The following is a 20,512-nucleotide window of genomic DNA, read 5'->3' as shown; positions in this document are numbered from 1 at the left end:
ATTCTGCACAACTTGAATGAGCCTGGAAGTAGATTTTCCACAGACCCTCCAGATAAGAGCCAAGAGTCCACCTTGATTTTGGCATTGTTATGTCCTGAATAGAAAAACCAGTTGAGCCTGGCTCAGACTTGTGATCCACAAAACTGAGCTAATAAATGGGTTTTGTTTTAAGCTGCTAAGTTTCTGGTACTTTGTTACAGCAGCAAGAGAAAATTAACACAGAAGCAGAGGCAAGAGGTCAAGGCAAAGTGAGAGAGATAGTGCTGAATCTCATGATTATTTTGGCTTTGAGAATAAGAATGATTCTGTCTGTGACATACCTGGCCCAAGGAAACCCTCCAGAAGACTATCATGCCAATAGCGGCAGGAGGGCACTTTGTGGTATTTATCTTATTTGCAGCCATTGAAGCAGCAGCTTTGAAAAAAGAGGAAAGTAGGAAAACAACAAAACTTAAATTTTAATCTTAAGCCAGAGTAGAAGAAAGGAAACACGACAATGAATTACAGCTATAGACCTCAAGGTCACCACATTCACCTTTAAGTATGATGATGTCCTTTCCTTTACCTTGTTTCATTATCTACTGCTGCAAAACAAACAACTCCAAAACCTAGTATCTTAAAACAACTATTCATCATGTCCCAGGATTCTGAAGCTAGTTGCAGTGTTCTATGTCATGAGGCGTAGCTTAGAGAGCTGAAAATGTCCAAAAGGACCTCACTCACAAGGCTGGCAAGTTGCTGTTGACTGTTTAGCTGGGAGCTCAGCTGGGCCTGCTGACCAGTGCCTTGTTATTTTTTTCTTTTCCTATGGGCCTAGGTTGGGTCTTTCACAAAATACTGACTGAGATTCTAGAAGAAGAATCCCAAGAAGAGCAATCCCAATGTGCAAGTACTTACCAAGCCTCCACTTGCATCATGGCTGCTAATATCTTATTGGCCTAAGTCACTCATACGTCCAGGCCCAGAGCCAAATGTGGGAAGGAAACAGACCTCATTTCATGATAGAAGGAGTGGCAGGCACATACGAACAGATGAATTGCCAAGGGCTACTTTGGGACTAGCCCTTACACACCACTTCTTCATAATTCACAGTCTTACTTCACCACTTTCATGCCACCAAATAACTGCCAAGTCTTTTGCCAAGAAAAGCACTGCAGTATTTTCTCACTTATTAGAGATTTAACATGTTTAAAACTGTGACCATATTTTTAGTTTGAGTGGGTTTTGTGTGTAACCCATGAAATTATATGAGTTGGGAGGGGTCTTCCATGAACATTATGTTCCCACAGACCCTATTATTTATATTATGAAACATTTTCAAATACAGTGCTTTTAAATAATCAAAAACCCTATAAAAAAGATTCAAGGACTATTCTATGTATCTTGTTTTCTTATTCATGTATTTTTTCTCCTCTAATGGTTAGAGATAGCTTGTTTTATTTTATTTTTTTAACATCTAATATACTCTTTGTTAGTGGTCTTCCCTGAGTTTTCTTTTTCAATATGGCTAAAGGTAGGTCAATTTTGTTGATATTTTCATAGAACCAACACAGGTTTAGTTGATTTTTTTCCTTCTGTTTTCTATTCTCTATTTTATTTTGCTTATATGCACCAAACATCAGACCAAAAAATACATGATGCAAATATTGACAGAATTGAAGGGAGAAACAGCTCTACAATAACAGTTGGGGACTTCAATAATCTACTTTCAATAATGGATGAAACAACCAGACAAAGATCAATAAGGAAATAGAGGACTTGAACAACAACAATTTGACCGAATTGACGTATACAGAACACTCCACCCAAGAGAATACCCAAAAAGACACCTTTTCCTCAAGTGTACATGGAACATTCTTTGGAATAAGCTATATTGTAGCTTCCACAAAAGAAGTCTTAGTAGATTTAAAAGGACTGAAATCATACAAAGTGTATTTTCTGATCACAATGGAATGAAACTAGAAATTGATAAAATGGAATGAAAATAGAAATCAATATATTTAAATTAAACACCACACTCCTAAATAACCAATGGGTCAAAGAAGAAATCACATGGAAAAATCAGATATTATCTCGAGACAAATGAAAACAAAAACACAACGTGACAAAAGTTATGGGATTCAGCAAAAACAGTGCTCAGAGGGAAGTTTATATGTATAAATGCTCATATTAAAGAAGAAAGATCTCAAATCAACAACCAACATTTAAACTTTAAGGAAATAGGAAAAAAACAAACTAAACCGAAAGCTAGTAGAAAGAAGGAAATAATAAAGATTAAAGCAGAGATACACAAAACAGAAAAGAGAAAATCAATGAAAGCAAGAGCTGGTTCTCTAAAAAGATCAACAAAGTTGGCAAACATTTAGCTAGATTGACTCAGAAAAAAAGAGACAAGATTCAAATATCTAAAATTGCAAATGAAAGAGGGAATATTACAACTGATTTTTGTTGGAGGAGGTCATCAAGAGGATGTGACCACTGGTTGACCTGAGAACTGGACTCAGGTGATGAGAGGTTCCTCACCCCCTCCCCTGTCCTTGGAACGTATGTTCTGCCCACTGTTTCCACAGTAGGAGCTATTTCAAAGATGCAGATTTGAGAGGGTAATGTGTTCTTGAGACCATCTGAACAGTGTACTTGACTGAATCCCATTAAGGCATCTATATAAACTTTTAAGATTCTGGTGGGCAGGTGTGGAGACCTACTTGTCTTGTGGCCGCCCAAGACAAGCTTCATATGTAAGTTGCCTTGCTTATTAAACCTGCTACCCACCAACCTGGAGTGTCTGCCTCTTTTTTCCATCTCTCCCTGCCATCTGTGTACAGTTTTGGACTTCACCTGGGGAACTCCTGAGGTTGCAAACCAAAAATTTTAGAGTTAAAAAAGATAATAAGAAAATACTATGAACAATTGTATCCCAACAAATTATATATACTAGATGAAATGGACAAATTCCTGGAAACACACAACCTACCAACACTGAATCAATAAGAAACAGAAAATATGAACAGACCTATAACTAATAAGGAGATTGAGTTGGTAATCAAAAACCTCCAACAAAGAAAAGCTCAGGACCAGATGGCTTAACTGGGAAATTCTACAAAACATTTCAAGAAGAATTAGGAACAATCCTCCTGAAGCTCTTCCAAAAAAATTGAAGAGGGAACACTTCCAAACTCATTCTATGAGGCCAGCATTACCCTGATACCACAGCTAGACAAAGACACTACAAAAGAAGAAAACTACAGACCAATATCCCTGATTAATATTGATGCAAAAATTCTCAAAATACTAGAAAACCAAATTTAACAGCACATTGAAGGAATTATACACATACCAAGTGGGGTTTATTCCTTGAAAGCGAGGGATTGTAATTGTGCATTGTTGGTGGCAATGAAAAATGGAGCAGCAGCTATGGAAAATAATATGATGGTTCCTCAAAACATTCTATATAGAATTACCATGGGATTAGGCAATTCAACTTTTGGGCTATATACACCAAAGAATTGAAAGCAAGGTCTTAAACAGATATTTGTACACTCATTTTCATAGCAGTATTATTCACAATAGCCAAAAGGTGTAGCAACCCAATTGTCCATTGATGGATAAACAGATAAACAAAATGTGGTATAAACATAAAATGGCAAATTATTCAGCCTTAAAAAAAGGAGGAAATTCTGACACACACTACAACATGGGCATTGTTGTCCCTGAAGATACTATGCTAAGTGAAATAAGCCAGTCACAAAAAGACAGATACTATATGATTTCAATTATATGAGGTATCTAGATTAGTCCAATTCAGAGACAGAAAGTGAAAAGCTGATTGCCAGGGGCTGGGAGGAGGAGGGAAACAGGGAGCTATTGTTTAAGGGTACAGAGCTTCAGTTTTGTAAGATGAAAAGAATTATGGAGACGAATAGTGGTAATGGTTGCACAATACCGTACTTGATACCAATGAACTATACACTTAAAAGTGGTTAAGACGGTTGGCCATGCTGGGGCCGCGTCCCACATACAGCAACTAGAAGGATGTGCGGCTATGACATACAACTATCTACTGGGGCTTTGGGGGAAAAATAAATAAATAAAATTATATATAAAAAAAAAGATGGTTGTTATGAAGCAAAGGTTTACGTACCCCTAAAACTCATATGTTGAAGCCCTTAGCCCCAGTGTGATGGTATTTGGAGACTGGGTTTTTGGGAGGTAATTGGGTTTAGACGAGGTCATGAGGGTGTGGCCTCCATGATAGGATTAGTGTCCTTATAAGAAGAGAAAGAGACCAGAGCTTGCTCTCTCTGTCATGCAAGGAAACAGCCAGAGGGAGGCCTTCTGCAAGCCAGTAAGAGGGCTCTCACCAGGAACCAAATAAGCTGGCACCTTGACCTTGGACTGCCCAGAACTGTGACCAATAAATGCCTCGTGTTTAAGCCAGCTAGTCTATGATATTTTGTTATAGCAGCCCAAGTTGACTAAGGCAATGGTTAAAAAAAAGTAGAAGACATACAAAGAGTTATAAATATTGATACTAACAAGTAGGAAAATCAAGGAGATGACAACGGGCGATCTCTATTTTCTCTGTAATGAGGAAGACTGTCATCTGCTGCAAGGAGAGCCAAGAGACCAACAAGGGGTTTGAATATAACCAGAGTAAGTTTAGAATAGCTGATTGGTACATGAGAAAGAAACCCAACCAGGAACAAAAAAGTGCTGAGCCCAGTTACATGTCTAGACAAGGTTGGAATAGGGCAAGAAATCAGCAATATAATCTTTTATGATCCTGTTTTGATATTTATGAAAACCCACTGAAAAGCATACTGGTATGTGATATAATTAATTCTGAGATGTCCTTCTTTAACAGAATGCATTAGATATTATGTGTATTTAGATTTGCTGAAAACTGCAAGCACTTATTATTTATAATTAATGATTATTTCCAGGATCTACAAAGTTATTGAAAGCCTAGGAGAAATTATATTGAACTCAATCCCCAAACTGCAAGTCTTATTCCTTGAAACGGTTCATAGGTAATAATAACAGCTACTATTAAATGAATGCCTTACCAGGTTCCAGGAATTTTGCTAAGTATTTTAAATGTCTTAATTTAATTCCTACAACTTTGTAAGAGAAGTACTTTTATTGCCAATTTATGTATGAAGGAACTGAAAGTTGTGGACTTTAACTTTATAATATCTAACATTTATTGGTTCATTCCTTTATGTCAGATATTTTTACATGAATTATATTAAATGGCCCTCACTACTATCTTCTGAAGTATTTCTAGTACATGCATTTTACAAGTAAGGACACATAGGCATAAGGAGATTCGCAAACTAGTCCTGGGTCATAGTGCAAGTAAGCTTTCTGCTAGGACTTGAGCCCAGACGGCCTGACTCTAGAGCCTCTTCTGAATTCTGTTGTCCTGCTCTAGGGAGTGCAATATAGCACAGAGGCTGGATGAGTTCCATACTTGGTTCCGAATGGTTGGTGCAACATCTGTTAACTCTATTTTGGTCATAAGTTTGCTTTAATAGGCTAGTTATTCAACGACACTTTGTTGGAATGTTTCGAGAGTCCACTCTTAGAAAAACTTATAAAAACAAACCAGCAATGTGGTTCTTAAAATTGCAATAGGCTGGGGTTTTCTGCTTACAGGCAAAGTGGCATACTTGCCTAAAATGGGCCTACTATGAAAAATGACCTCAGGTACTTTAGAGAAGTATTCTTGACAATGAATACTATTATATATTGAAATATTAGCAAAAAAATGAGCTCAAGCTCCTGTCTTGACAGATTAGAAAACTAGTCACTAGTTGAGAATCAGTGAAATGTATTGTGTCTGTGCCTGAACTCGTCAATGGTTCCCTCAATGCCATACTTAAAACATTTTTTGCACCTTAGACAGTATTTATCATTTGTAGATACAAATGCAGTTGATTCTTAGTAATACTATATTTCCCTAGATAGTATTTCCAATGGATTACAAAAAAATTATTTCTTAAAATAGTTTGTTGAATCTCACTTATACTCTTTATATGAAAATTCCAAACTAAGGAATTTCCCTAAGCCCACCTGCTAAGGCCATAATGAGTGTACATTAAAAGCATAACTCTTATCCTATGCTTCTCTCTCCCCAAATTGCTCTTTCTGTATCAAAAGGTGGTATCCGGACGGTGGGGCATGGGGGTGGGAGCATTATCTTGTGAGGCTTTTCATTTTTATTACCTTTTCCTTTATTCTTCCCCACTTCCTTCTCCCAGGTGACTATGGTCTCTCTTCATGGAGGACTGGGAGGAATACTGAATCCTCACAGCTTCAACAAATGGCGGTGTTACTGTCCCTCCACACATTGTCTCCTTAGGCCTCTGCTCTATGGCTGGGTGCTGAAGAGGAACGGTGGAACAGGGTGCAGCCTCTGACACTAGAGCAAGCTTAGTATCTCTTGCTACAGCATTTAGCCTTTTCCTTTCCACATGCTCAAAGATATTAATCTCTTTCCATTCCCAGCCTCCCAGATACACTTTCATACAGGAACATTCTCTGTGGCTTTCCTTTAGAAGTGTTTCTCACCACCTCTAGGCCAGGCCCGTGACCTGCTGAGAGTTCTTACAGAGAAACCATAAGGTGCAGCTGTCAGTAAGGGGTCATCTACTCTGCTCCCAGAGCTGTGGTGGAGCTGTTTATACAAGGGTTGCTTCTCCTCAGTTCCTGTTCTTACCCGACTCCAAAACTTACTTTCAATTACTTTCCTATTTCATCTAACCTAACTCTTCCATAACCACCAGCAGATTTATTTTTTCAAGGGAGAAAGACAGATAGGCGTGCTACGCAATTATCAAAGTTAAACCATAAATTCCCTTCAGGCAAAATTAGGTTCTCTATAAGTCTAGAATAAATTATCTGATATACCCTTTGTTTTGGTCACTTATACTAATGAATGCACTTTTTCAAAACCAAATATTGTTTTAGAAATAGGTTTATAAAAGGCTTATCATCTTACTACTTTTTCCTTACAATCTGTAATTTAAAAATAAGAATCCCTTATCTGGTTCTTTACAATTTTAGGTTAAATTAACTGCTAAATACTGAATCTTATAGGCATGCTCTTCTCCCTTGTTTGAATGCTTAAAAATTATAAAGCCCACGTCACTTTATTTACCTCCAAGTCTTGCTCTGATGGAAATGTCTGGTATTGCCCTGGAATTCCACCTCCTGTCCTGTTTTAGTTCTTCTAATAATATTTTTTGCCTTTTAAGTGTCGTTTGAAATCCTGTGTCTGGCCTGGGAACTCTATGTTGAGGTTTCACATCACTGAAATCCACCAGGCTCGGTATGGTTCTGCCAATGCCAGGCTTTAAATCAGCATCACCACCAGGACTCAAAAATCCTGAACAAGAATCACCTAAGGGTACATCATCCCGAAGTGGGAATAATGGATAATCTGGGCCATATGGCGGGGGATAAGGATAGTGTAAATGATAGTCTGGCAGAACTGAAGGGGGATAAGGGTGAAATTTAAGAAAAGTAGGGTTGCATTTCTTTTCAATTCTGCCATAGTCATGTCTGTCCTCAACTCCTTTCACAAAAGGCATGTTCATTTTTCTTAAGAGATGACAGTAGTGTGGGTAATCTCTATTCTCAACAGCCTTTGTTCCCGAAAGGATGAACCTTTCAGAGATACTTATCTTTCCAGGTGTATGCCGTGAATCCATATCCTTGGCTTTCTTCTTTAGAAGTCTGGATGACTGTAAATTAAGTGCTTCTGATGATTCTTATCTTTTTAACTATAAAACTCTTATATTTCCAATAATTGAGGATTGGTTAATCTAACATAAAGTTATTGATTTGGCTCTGTAAATTTTGATAGAGTAGGTTTTTTTTTTTCTTTCTAAGGTAAATATTTTTCTTCACCAAAGGAAGTAAAGGGTAGTAACGGACCAGGACAGAAAAAAACAAAACAAAACAGGCCCCTTGTTGCCTGGCAACAGCTAGAACTGTAACACATTGGGCTCTTTATTATATACATCATAATGTAATTCCTAGGAAACACAAAGGTAGCCTTGTTAGTAATATTTCCATGATAATTTCCTCCCCAATGTTCAGGAAAACAGTGCTTGTTACTTATTTTTTAATTTTTCTATAAGTTAATATTTTATAGGTATGATATCCAGTAAAGAGTATAAAGTAGTTAATCAAGTGACAATGTTTTTTTAAAGTATATATCTGACTATAACTAAGTATTTACCTTATAGATATAATAAATTACAAAACTTGCTACCTAAATAAATATAAATTTAAATGCAGTGCAAAAAATGAACATGTATTATACTAAGATTAAATCAGTGTTCCTAATTCTTTAGGAAAATAATTAGCAATTTATAATCAAAGCACAGGTTCATCTTTTACATGCCCTAAATTATCTTTACTTACCTTCTGCCACCATGATGTCCAGAGTAAGAGCAATGAGGGTTTTAAACTCATTTCAGGAACTACAATAGGGTATCAGCTACTAGCTTACAAGCAAAAAAAAGATGTCATCACTATACTCGTCATTTAAAAGCTCATTTCAACTAGATAATCTGGTCTTGTGTGAAAACTGCTACCACAGGAATTCCAAATATTAGAATTTTGGCACAAGAGCTCACACTCTCTCTACTACAGTGAAAAATGCAAACATGAATGAGAGACATACTTTCTTCCTGTATTCCAGCAATCACCTTCCCATCTTTACAATCATACTACACATTAACTTAGATCTCCAATGTTACATCCTAGTCTCAGGTTGAATATTAGGAATTTACACAGTAGACAACGGCAGGAGGGACTAATAAACTGAAGAAAATTCTTAAGACAGAAAACAAAGATTACAGGATTTAGCATGGTTTGAACAGTCCTCTTCACCCTTTATTCATTAGAAATCCAGAGTCAAAAGTTCATTTTTTAAAAATCATATTGTGCAGGTTTACTCTTTTATAAAAAGGAAGAGGCGTCAGAGAATTTATACCTAGACAAACATTGTGATTGATCCGGCACTATTCAGTAAAACATATGTTTCCTAGATCTGCTCAAAGGAACTACAAGATCTTGACCAAAATGCTGGCCATATCCAAATCATTCAGGTCTCTCTTTAGCAAAACTTGCCTAAACTGGCTTACTTTAATTCAGTATTTTATATAGATTAGAAAGAATTTCTGAAGAAGTGAATTCACTCAGTGGAATAAACTGCACTGTATACAGTTTACCCAACTAACACATACATAAATATAGCCAGAAAACTCAACGAATATACAGAAATTTCTTCAATTTACTTTGTTACTAAGAACCAAGGACTTCTTAGGACATTTATACAGTCCTTAAGAAACGTCTCCACCCTGGTCCTGGCCCAGAAAGAGCCCTGATTCCTTTCTGCTTGATGTCTTCTTTTTAAATATTTGCCTATTTGAATGCCTACTATATGCCAGGAACTATCCCAGGAGTTGAGGTTAAAATGCTGGCAAAACACAAAATCCTAGCTTTGAAGAGCCAGGCACATCATACGTAAATCAGGCCAGCTGTAAGACAGCAAAAGGTGGTGATATCTGCAGTGTAACTAGAATACACCCACGGCCATTAAATCTTTGAGATATACTACCCAACAAGTGGCGAGGTTGAAGTACGTTAAGCTGTCAGTTTGAAATCCCTCATCTACAGCAGTGGATCCGGTGATGGTTTTCAGTTCACTCAGGATCACTCATTTCTTCCTAGCAAAGGTGACAGTACACATCGTGATTAAGCATTCTGCCTTCAGTAGCTTAAACTTCATTTTTCAACGTATTTGCACCAACTACATAAGATTTATTTCTATTGTAGCTCCGTTCCTCTTAAGTAAATCCTTCCTGCCGCAGAAAAGCAGAGGCAAGATTCTCTTTAACATATTCTGGCTATAAATGCCCTCTCAGGCTGTTAGGTGGTTTTATATATTTTTCTGAACTTAGGTGAGAAAAGAATATTTTCCAGCCTGAGTGTTGCACAAAGTCAATTTCATCTAAGGTTGTGTCCTCTGTCCTTCCCATGAAGCTTCTTCCTGGGGCTAAAGGCCTTACTTTCAATCCCACTTAGTGCGCGCTGCATTATCTCCCAATTAAGTTCCATACATCCATAAAGTACCAGTAGTTTACATTTCGAGAACCAGGCAATCCTCTGAGGGCCGTACACGTATTAACCCAATTTCCACCACCTGTTATTCAGAGCTGCCCTCCCCACCCCCACTGCTGAGACTCAGTCTACCAGCCGGCTTATGAAAAGGGCTTGCCTCAGCCCACGAACGCGCACACAACGGTAAAGGCGCGGGTTATGCGGCCCACGGTTCTGCTCCCAGCTCCAGAATCTTCCACAGATCGCTTATGCTCTCCAGGATTCCCTGGGCGGGGCCGTGGGCCCGGAGGCCCAGTCGACGCTCAGCACCGCGGACCAGACGGCGCAGGCCGGGCGGCGCGGAGACCCTCGCGTCAGCCGCCACGCAGACTCGGCCCAGCTCCTCCTGCGCCCTGGCGGAAGTGGAGGCCCGTCCTTCCGGTCGTTCTTCCGGGCGGCCGCCCGCCAACTTCCGGCGGGCGGGTGGGCGCGCGTCGCGTAACGACCTTCTGCGCGGACGGTCGGCAGGCTGCGGCGTGCGGATGGAGGGCTCGGCCTCCGGCCGGGCGCGGCGGGCTTGGCGGCGGGCCCGGGCCGCGGTCGTCCTGCTGCTCTCCGCCCTCGTAGTGCGGGCGCCCCCGTCAGGTGAGGCGTCGGCGCCGCGGCCCCGAGAGTGGGCTTGTCCGTGTCACGTGCGCCCGTCGACGTGCGGAAGCGCTGTACTCACGATTCCTGGCAGGAGAGGTTTATTTTAATAGAAGTCGTGCTGAGGGACCTACGTTCACATAGGGAATCAAGCGACTGGGGGCATTAATAATGTATAAGAGAGATCATTAAAACACCCACAGTTCAAACTTGGAGTTGGCTGTTAATAAAATCTCTAGTCAGTCCATGTGCCATTCGCCAGCTTTCGGGCATGTGTTTTGCTCAGTACTGCGGTGTATTTCAGAATGAGTAGGCGTCCCGCTGCTTTGTATCTATCTGTGATCGTGAAGCTCCATCTATTGGGCTTAGCCATAAAGTACAGGAAAGACTGGATTTTAAAGTTGCGACGTTCAGCGGGCACCGTTTGTTTCCTCCTTTGTATCCAAGACACCGCAATACTTTTCCATCATGCTTTCGAAATAGATTTGAGTGATGAACACACGCTGAAGTGAGAGTTTAATTAAACTGGTGTCATTTTAGTAGGAAGTGTTTTGCATTCTTTTGTGTTCAGATTTTTGAGTTTTTAAAATAAAGTATCTCCCGGAATTGAATAATAAAAAGCACAAAAGAGATTTGTTTAAAATGCTAAAAATGATTGAAATAAGGAAGAATGAGAAAAGAATTCCTCCAAGGATATAAATGTAGAAGGGCTGCAGAGGTAGGTATGAGATAAGGGGAAGAAAAGAAAGACATGGAGTGAATAGACATTACAAGATATGCTCAAGTGTATTCATCAGAAGTTCAAAGATCATTCATTGGTATGAGGAGAGAAGAGCCAATAACCTTTAATTACCCTGTAGGAGAAGGATACTTCTTGACAATGGCCTGTGGTCTTATACTATATATGATAGGCTGTGTGTGTGCTATGTTTTGATCCATTAACAAGATCAGACTTGAGGGATAAGAAATAGAATAAACAGGCAATATCTTAATATGTAAGCTACGGATAATAAAGACTGGTATTTATATAGCATTTTGTAGTTTATACAATATTACATTCAATTCCTACAATAACTTTGTTAGTCTGGAATGTAGTCCCATTTTGCAGATGATAAAACTGAGGCTCCTAGAATTTAAAGTGACTTTCCTAAGATCAGTAAGTGGCAGTTGGGGGTTAAACTTAGGCCTTCTGACTTTGAATACCATACTCTTTGTGCTTTTCTCTCTCTCTGTTAAAGGTTATTTGGGTATATGTTTTACTGAATTTTTTTATACTGCTCTGTCTGCTTGTTCTGTGCTCACTATTGTGTCTCACACACTTGCTCATTCAACAAGGACTGAAGAAAATCAATATATTGTATTTAACAATTATTTAGTATTTACTATGTGTGAGGTATCGTGCTTGGTACTGATTCTTGATGAATTGACATAAATATTGATCCAGCTATCAATGGAGTTTATAATCCAATAAGGAAAAATATATATGTGCATAAAGAACTATGATATGATGTACAGTGAGTGTTATAAGAGAGGTGCTGATAATGTACTATGGAAAGTAAGAAATGATGAGGACAAACAGAAAGTTTGAAGGAGGAGGGACTTGTGATTTGGGTTTTGAAGGGTGGAGGATTTTGACTTTTAAAAATGAAGAGAGTATTCTAAATGGATGTGGAAAAAGCCAGAGGCGAGATATCATGGGGGGACCCAGTGGGTAGATTAATTTCCTTGGAGCATGTGAGGGGAGTAAAGTTGGAATAGGGATACCAGATGTCAGAGAAGCTTGATTTATAGCTCTCTCCTTCAACAGAGATCAAATATACTGTGATACTTGATATCATATGTGACTAGATATACTATTTGAATATCTTAGAATTTCTAATGAGGCAGATTGTTGAACATTTCTTTTCCTTTTGTTTTTAATAGTTGGGTATTTGGTTCGATTACCAAGAGGTTTCAGCTTGACCCAAGATTTGGTGAAAATAGTGGGATCACCAGATTTTCCAGGTATTAATAAATATATTTTTAGAGTAAATATATATTTATATATATAATAAATAGTAATTTTGAAAAAGTAATTAGCATTTGTTTAAATTTTATCAATCTTGTACAAAAGGCTAATGTTCCCCAGGTATCCTAGTCTCTTAAGGCCCTTTTCCTTCTATGGAAATGAATGAAAGTTGTTTCCATATAGTTAGATTCATCCAGGTCTAATTCTGTTTGCTGTAACTGCTTAAATGTGAAAAAAATAATTATTTCTGAAAGTCGTCTAATTAAAGTTGCCTATAGTGTTTTTGCTTGTTATTATATAATAATTAGGTACAATATTAAATGTATGCAGTTCAAATATGGTAAGACTTTTTTCAAATGAGGTATATATATCATAGAGATTTTGGGTTCATAAGATTTTGCAATAGTCACGTGAGGTGGAACAACTCGAACTTTTTTTGTATATATTTTTAATTGAGATAAATTCAATGCCTTAAAGTTCTTCCTTGGAAGCAATTCAGTAGTTTTTACTATATTGACAAGGTTGTGCAACCATCAGCACTATGTAATTTCACAACATTTTCATCACTCCCAAAAGAAATGCCATATCCGTTAAGCAATCACTCTCCAGCCCCTGGAAACCGCTAATCTACTTTCTATCTCTGCGAATTTGCCTATTCTGGAGATTTCATATAAGTGGAATCATATTCTATGTAGTGTTTTGTATCTGGCTTCTTTCACTTAATATAATGTTTTTGAGGTTCATTCATGTTATAGAGTGTATGAGTACTTCATTAGTTTTAATGGCTGAGTGATATTCCATTGTATAGATATACCATATTTTGTGTGTCCATCAATTGATCGCAATTTGGGTAGTTTCACTTTTTGGCTGTTATGAATATGCTGTTATGAACATTCCTGGACAAGCTTCTGTGTGAACATATGTTTTCAGTTCTCTTGAGTATATACTTAGGAGTAAAATTGCTAGAACATATGGTAACTCTATGTTTAACATTTTGAGGAATTGCCAAACTAGTTTTCAGAGAGCCCGCAGTGTTTTCTTTTGCATCAGCGATGTGTGAGGATTCAGATTTCCCAGGATTCTTGCCAACGTTTGTTATTTATTGTCCACCCTTTTTAATTGTAGCCATCCTAATATGTGTGAAGTGGGTTCTCATTGTGGTTTTGATTTGCGTGACTAATGATGTTTAACCCCTTTTAATGTGTTTTATTGGCCATTTGGATACCTTTTTGCAGAAATATACCTATTCAAGCCCTTTACCCTTTTTTTAATTATCTTTTTTATTATTGAGTTGGAAGACTTTTTTTAATACATTCTGAATACTACACGCTTTTTAGATATTTGACTTGCATATATTTTCTCCCATTCTGTAGATTGTGTTTTCACTTTTTAAATATTGTTCTTTATAATACACATTTTAAACTTTGATAAATTCTAATTTTAATTTATTCTTTGGTACTGGTGTTTTAGATGTCATGTCTCAGAAATGATTGCCTAATCAGCAGTCATAAAGTTTTACTGCTATGGTTTCTTATAAGAATATTATAGTTTTAGTTCTTACATTTAGGTTTGATCCATTATAAATTCATTTTTGCATGTGTTGTGAGGTATGGGTCAAACTTCATTCTTTTGCATGTGGATATCCAGTTGTTCCAGCACCATTTGTTCAAGAGACTTTTTTTTCTCTATTGAGTTGTCTTGATCCTATTGTTGAAAAGCAGTTTGCCATAGAGTTATGGGCTTTTCTTGGATTCTAAATTCTATTCTATTGATCTATATGTTTGTCCTTATGCCAGTACCACACTGTCTTGATTACTGTTGCCTTAGTTTTGAAATCATTGGAGTCCTTCAAATTTGTTCATTTTTAAGATTGTTTTGGGTATTCTGGTCCTTGCAATTCCATGTTAATTCCAGAATCAGCTTGTAAATTTCTGCAAAGAAGCCCATTGAGATTTTAGTAGAGATTGCATTGAATCTGTAGATCAATTTCAGGGTATTATCACCTTAACAATATTAAGTCATGAACATGGAGTGTCTTTCCGTTTGTCTTCTTTAATTTCCCTCAGTGATGTTTTGTAGTTTTCAGTGTACAAGTCTTGCACTTCTTTGTTAAATTTGTTCCTAAATATTTTATTCTTTTTGATGGTATTGTAAATGGAATGGTTTTATTCATTTAGTTTTTGTATTGCTCATTGCTATTGTATAGAAATACAGTTGAGTTTTGCAAATTGATGTTGTATCTTGTCACCTTACTGAATCATTTATTAGCTCTGTTTTTTTTTTTTTTTTAGTGTGTGTGGGGTAGTTATTCTTCGCAATTTTCTATATATAAGGTCATGTCATCTGCGAAAAGAGATAGTTTTATTTCTTCCTTTCCAATCTGGATGCCTTTTGTTTTCTTTCCGGATGCTCCAGCTAGAACCTCCAGTTCAGTGTTGATGATAGCAGATATCCCTGTCTTGTTCCTGGTCTTAGCCGGAGGGAAAGTTTCAGTCTTTCATTATTAAGTATGATGTTAGCTCTGAGTTTTTTGTAGATGCCCTTTGTCAGATTGAGAAAGTTCCCTTCTGTTCCTAGTTTGTGGAGTGCTTTTGTTGTGAAAGGGTATTGGATTTTGTCAAATGCTGTTTCTGTGTGTATTGAAATGATCATGTGGTTTTTGTCCTTTATTCTGTTGATATGGTATTACATTGATTGATTTTTCTATTTTGAACTAGGCTTGCATTCCTGGGATATATCTCAGTTGATTATGATGTATAATCCTTTTTCATACTGCTGGATTTGGTTGCTAGTGTTTTGAGGATTTTTGTCTATGTTCATAAGGGAGATTGATCTGTAGTTTTCTTGTGTTGTTTTTGTCTGATTTTGGTTCTAGGATAATAGTGGCTTCATAGAATGAATTGAGATGTGTTCCCTCCTCTTCTCTTTTTTGAAAAGAGTTTGTGAAATATTATTGTTAATTCCACTTTACTTGTTTGGTAAAGTTTACCAGTGAATTCATCTGGTGCTGGGCTTTTCTTTGTGGGAAGTTTTTGATTACTAATTCAATCACTTGACTTGTTTTAGGTCTTTTCAGACTTTCTATTTCATTACGGTTTCTGCTGAGAAATAAGCTACTGATTTTATTGAGGATCACATGTATGTAATGAGTTGCTTCTCTCTTGCTGTTTTCAAGATTCTGTCTTTTTTTTGGATTTTGAAAGTTGATTATGATATTTTCTAAATGTGGGTCTCTTTGAATTTATCCTAGTTTGAATTCATTGAGCTTCTTTGATATGTAGATTAATGTTTTTCATCAGTTTGGGGAAGTTTTATTATATTTCTTCAAATATTCTTTCTGTCCCCTTTCTCTCCACTCTTTCATGGACTTTCGTTATATATATACTGTGATGTTTGATGGTTTCTCACAGGTCTCTGAGTACCGTCCATTTTTTCTTTTTCTTTTTTTTCTTTTTCTCAAACTGGATAATCCCAAATTGATCTACCTTTAGGTTTGCTGATTGCTGATTCTTTCATCTGCCTGCTCAGATCTGCCGTTGATTCTTTATAGTGAATTTTTAAATTCAATTATTGTACTTTTTAATCCAGAATTTCTTTTTGGTTCTTTTTTACAATTTCTATCTTATTGATAGTTTATAATTGGAGAGACATCATTTTCATACTTTTTTTTAGTACTTTAGACATGATGTTCTTTGATCATTTTTAAAATAACTGGTTTAAACTCCAGTAAATCCAAATTTTGGGCTTCCTCAGGGACAGTTTCTATGGTTGCTTTCTTATTCTCCTGCCTATGACTGTACTTTCTTGGCTTTTTGCATGTCTCATATTTTTGGTTGAAAACTGGACATTTTAAGTAATATAATCTAGCAACTCTGGAAATCAGATCCCCCGCCTCCCCAGGTATTGGTGGTGTTGCTGTTTGTTGTTATTGTTTTTTTGTTTTGTGACTTATCTGTACTAATTCTGTAAATTATGTGTTCTTTGTCATGTGTAGCCACTGATGTCTCTGCTCAGTTAGCTTAGTTAAGCTAATGATTGAACAGAGATTCATTAAACACCTGGAACCAGTTAGCCTCCTAGTCTTTGCTGAGGGTCTTTGTGTGCTTGTTGTGACATACCTTAAAAATTTCGCCAGGCAGTTGACAACTCTACGTTGTCCTTTCCTTTCTGCTGTGCAAAAGCCTCAATTTCAGCCAGAGGTGAGAACTTAAGGCCTCTCAATCTTTACTGAGCATGCCCTGTGCTGTGCATGCACGTGGCTTTCTATTTTCCCAGGAACATGTGAGAACTTTTAAAAATTACTGAGCACGCCCTGTGCTGTGCATGCACGTGGCTTTGTATTTTCTCAGGAACATGTCAGAACTTTTCAAAGCTCCTATGGATGTGTCATTCCCCAGCTTTTCCTCTTAAGCTTTTTGGTTGGCCTGTTGTTTACCCCGTCTGTAACCGACTGCATCAGGCAGTTACAAAGTTAAATGATAGCTTCTAGTTGTTTTTTTTTTTTTTTTGATGAGGAAGATTGGCCCTGAGCTAACATCCATTGTCAATCCTCCTCTTTTTGCTTGAGGAAGATTGTCCCTGAGTTAACATCTGTGCCAATATTCCTCTATTTTGTATGTGGGACACCACCACAGCATGGCTTGATGAGAGGTGTGTAGGATCTGAACCCACAAACCCCAGGCTGCCGAAGTGGAGCGTGGAAACTTAACCACTATGCCACTGGGCTGGCCCCACCTCTTGTTGTTTTTGACAAATACTCTTGGGGCAAAGGCTTTCCAAGTTAGGTCAAGTAAAGACACCTCGTGAGTGATATCTTCTAGGAAACGGCCAGAAAGGTCAAATAATGACAATTGTCTTGGAAGGAGTCATTGAAGGACTTCTGACCCCATCTGCTCCTCTAGTGGCTGCCAAGCTGCTGATTCTTACAGTTAACTGTGGCATGTTGGTTTTCAAAGCTGTTGCAGAACTGGGGAGGAGACATGGGAATACGGCAATTTAAAATGCTGCAAGCTCACTCTTCTTACCAGATATATTAGTTTGCTAGGACTACCATAGCAAATTATGACAGATTGGGTGAATTAAACAACAGGAGTTTGTTATCTCACAATTCTGGAGACTAGAAGTCCAATCATGCAGGAATGGTTCGTTCCTTCTGAGGGCTGTGAGGAAAGGATCTGTTCCAGCTCTCCTTCCTTGGCTTGTAAATGGCCATCTTCTCCCTATGTCTCTTCACACTGGTTTCCCTCTGTATTTGTCTCTGTGTCCAAATTTCCTCCTTTTGTAAGAACACCAGTCGTATTGGATTTGGGCTCACCCTAATGACCTCACTTTAACTTCTGTAAAGACTCTATCTCCAAATAAGTTCACAGTCTGAGGTTCTGGGGATTAGGACTTAAATATGAATTTTGGGAGAGGCATAATTCAACCCATCATACGGAGATTCAGTTGTTTTTCTTTAATAAATTTTTCCTGGGTTGCTGCAAGTCTTTGATTAATTTCCAGAGTTCTGAAATGTTGATTCTGAAAATTTCTGCCATTTTTCTCATTACTGTTATGAAGGAGATAATTTTTGGAGTTTCTTACTCTGCCATTTTTGCTAATATCACACCTTTTATCACAGCTTGTTTTAAAACTACAACTTTTAAACCTAAAGTATAAAGCAGTTATGTGTAACTAATTTCCATTGTATTGCTTTATTTTATTGGATATGATTAAATTTATTCTTAAAAATGGATTAACATTTCAGTTCAGCTTGTATTTCTTATCTCACAAAGTAGATTGTTATATGATATTTTACTAGTCTTGCCTCCATAAAATGCTGACTGCCTGATTTTTCTTGCCTAGAATTTCTTCAGTTTCTTCTGTCATGCAAGGTCCCAGCAACTGTCCATGTCAGCCGTTTTTCTATTTTGTGATCCCCTCTTTAACTTGTTCGCCTTTTACTTACTCTTTTCTGTTCAGTTGGTCTTCTGTTTTCATTCACTCGTGTATCCATTCATTCAGTTATCATTTATTTACATCTTTATTGTACTTTAAGTTCATTACATTTTTTTGGTATTTGTGGTGAATACCATTTTGTATATTTCTTTTTGTACCTGTTCAGAAGTTTTCTGGGTCTTTTATATCCAGGAGTAGAAGTTCATCATTATAGGACCTAGCATTCTCAATCTCACTAAAATTGCTCTTCAAAATGGCTGTGCTAGTTTATGCTTCCACCAGCAGTGCTTTTCCCACATCCTCACTAGCATGAAATATTACCCAAGTGTTCCATTTTTGCTAAATTGAGAGTTATGTTACCTTCGCTCATCATTTTCCTGTTGTTTTCAAAGGAGTTACTTTCATGTTATTTATATTCCAGTTATAAATCCGTTATCAATTATCTTTGTTGCAGATATCTTCTCCCAGATATCAAATTGGTCATGCTTTTTGTTCCAGATGTTAACTTTGCCTTTGTTGTATAGGATTGAACAGAAATTGTTAATATTTAAGGAGTTGAGTTCAGTATTTTTCTTTTTATGTTTGTGCTCTTTGCATTAAAAGAATCTTTCCATATCCCAAAGTCATAAAAGTATTAATTAACATTTTTTTAAAATAATGATTGCCTTTGCTTCTTTAGTTTGTCGAATTTATTTTTTGTTTATGGTGTGAGGTATAAACCTAATTTCAATTTGGTTTATATATTGAGATAATTTTTAAACATATTTACTACTAATCTATGTTTTCCAGTGATCTAAGGTGCCTCTCTTATCATATAGTAGTTTTTTATGCCTATTTTTTCCCCTAAACCCACTATTCTTTGTTCCTACAACAGAACATTCTGTTATAATTAGTATAACTTTGTAATTTATCTTAATAATTTGTAATGCTAGTCCCTCCTCTTTGCTTTTCTTTTATAGAATTCTTAGATACTTATGAACCTTTAATTTTCTAAGTATATTTTAGAATAAATATTTAAGAGTTTCTTTAAAAATTTTTCTGAGATGTTGGTTATAGCTATATTAATTATATACATAAATATGAGGATAAATGGGCATCTTTAAAATTATGAGTGCACTCTCATGATTATGGCATTGTGGTCTAATTGTTTATCTTTTGCTGGAGTCCAAACATGTTCCCCATAATGTTCTTGTGGTCTTGATTGTAATTAACTTCTGTTTATTGTTCTTTAAATGCTGTCATCTTTCCTATTACATAGTTTAATGCATTATTATTGATGTAGAGGAATGTTATTATTTTTTTTATTGATATTGGGAAACTCTTCTGGATTCACTTTTATTTTCTATGATTTAAATATGTGCAGAGGTTAGTGGGGGCTAAAGGAAGGGTACAGTAATGGCATGGGCTATTCCGACTGTCAGCGCCAGAGCAGAAAGGGAATACTTAAGCTGAGCTTCCGAAGATGAGGAGGCATTTAGGTACTTAGATGAGTAAAACCATAGAAGAGTGGTTCAGTGTGGTGCTTTAGGGAGGTCTTAGTAGTTTGGCATGGTTAGGGCAAAGGGTATGAAAAGAGGTGTAATGAGGTATATGTAAAAGACAGATCATGGAGAGGAAGGCTAGTAAGTCATGCTGAGGAGTGACAGTTTTATACAGCCAGCATTGATTAAAGAAGTTAGAAAAGAGAAGCTGAATTTAAACTGAGGTAAGTAGAAAGAAATAAGAGGAGAAATTAATGAAAGAAATCAGAGAAGAATAATAGGTTGAATTGAATCAAAAGCTGTCTTTGGAACAATTAGTAGACAA

General features: G+C 37.1%; 2 protein-coding genes across 2 annotated transcripts in view; one reads left to right on the top strand and one right to left on the bottom strand.

The window, feature by feature from the left end:
• SPMIP7 (sperm microtubule inner protein 7) overlaps positions 1-7,715 on the bottom strand; it is a 56,888-nt gene extending 49,173 nt beyond the window's left edge. Inside the window, exon 1 of the mRNA XM_058534843.1 lies at positions 7,163-7,715. Coding sequence (XP_058390826.1) covers positions 7,163-7,715 — 553 coding nt within the window. The remainder of the gene's footprint in view (positions 1-7,162) is intronic.
• Positions 7,716-8,444: 729 nt separating this feature from the next.
• The window catches only part of ZPBP (zona pellucida binding protein), a 141,670-nt gene continuing 129,602 nt past the window's right edge, over positions 8,445-20,512 (top strand). Inside the window, 4 exon segments of the mRNA XM_058534840.1 lie at positions 8,445-8,456; positions 10,361-10,594; positions 10,596-10,761; positions 12,685-12,765. Of these exon segments, the coding sequence (XP_058390823.1) occupies positions 8,445-8,456; positions 10,361-10,594; positions 10,596-10,761; positions 12,685-12,765 (493 nt within the window).

This window comes from Diceros bicornis, chromosome 41, assembly GCF_020826845.1.
Source record: "Diceros bicornis minor isolate mBicDic1 chromosome 41, mDicBic1.mat.cur, whole genome shotgun sequence".
In the NCBI taxonomy this organism is placed as follows: domain Eukaryota; kingdom Metazoa; phylum Chordata; class Mammalia; order Perissodactyla; family Rhinocerotidae; genus Diceros; species Diceros bicornis.
Note: the sequence above shows the minus strand (reverse complement) of the source record. Positions and strands in the feature narration are given on the sequence as shown.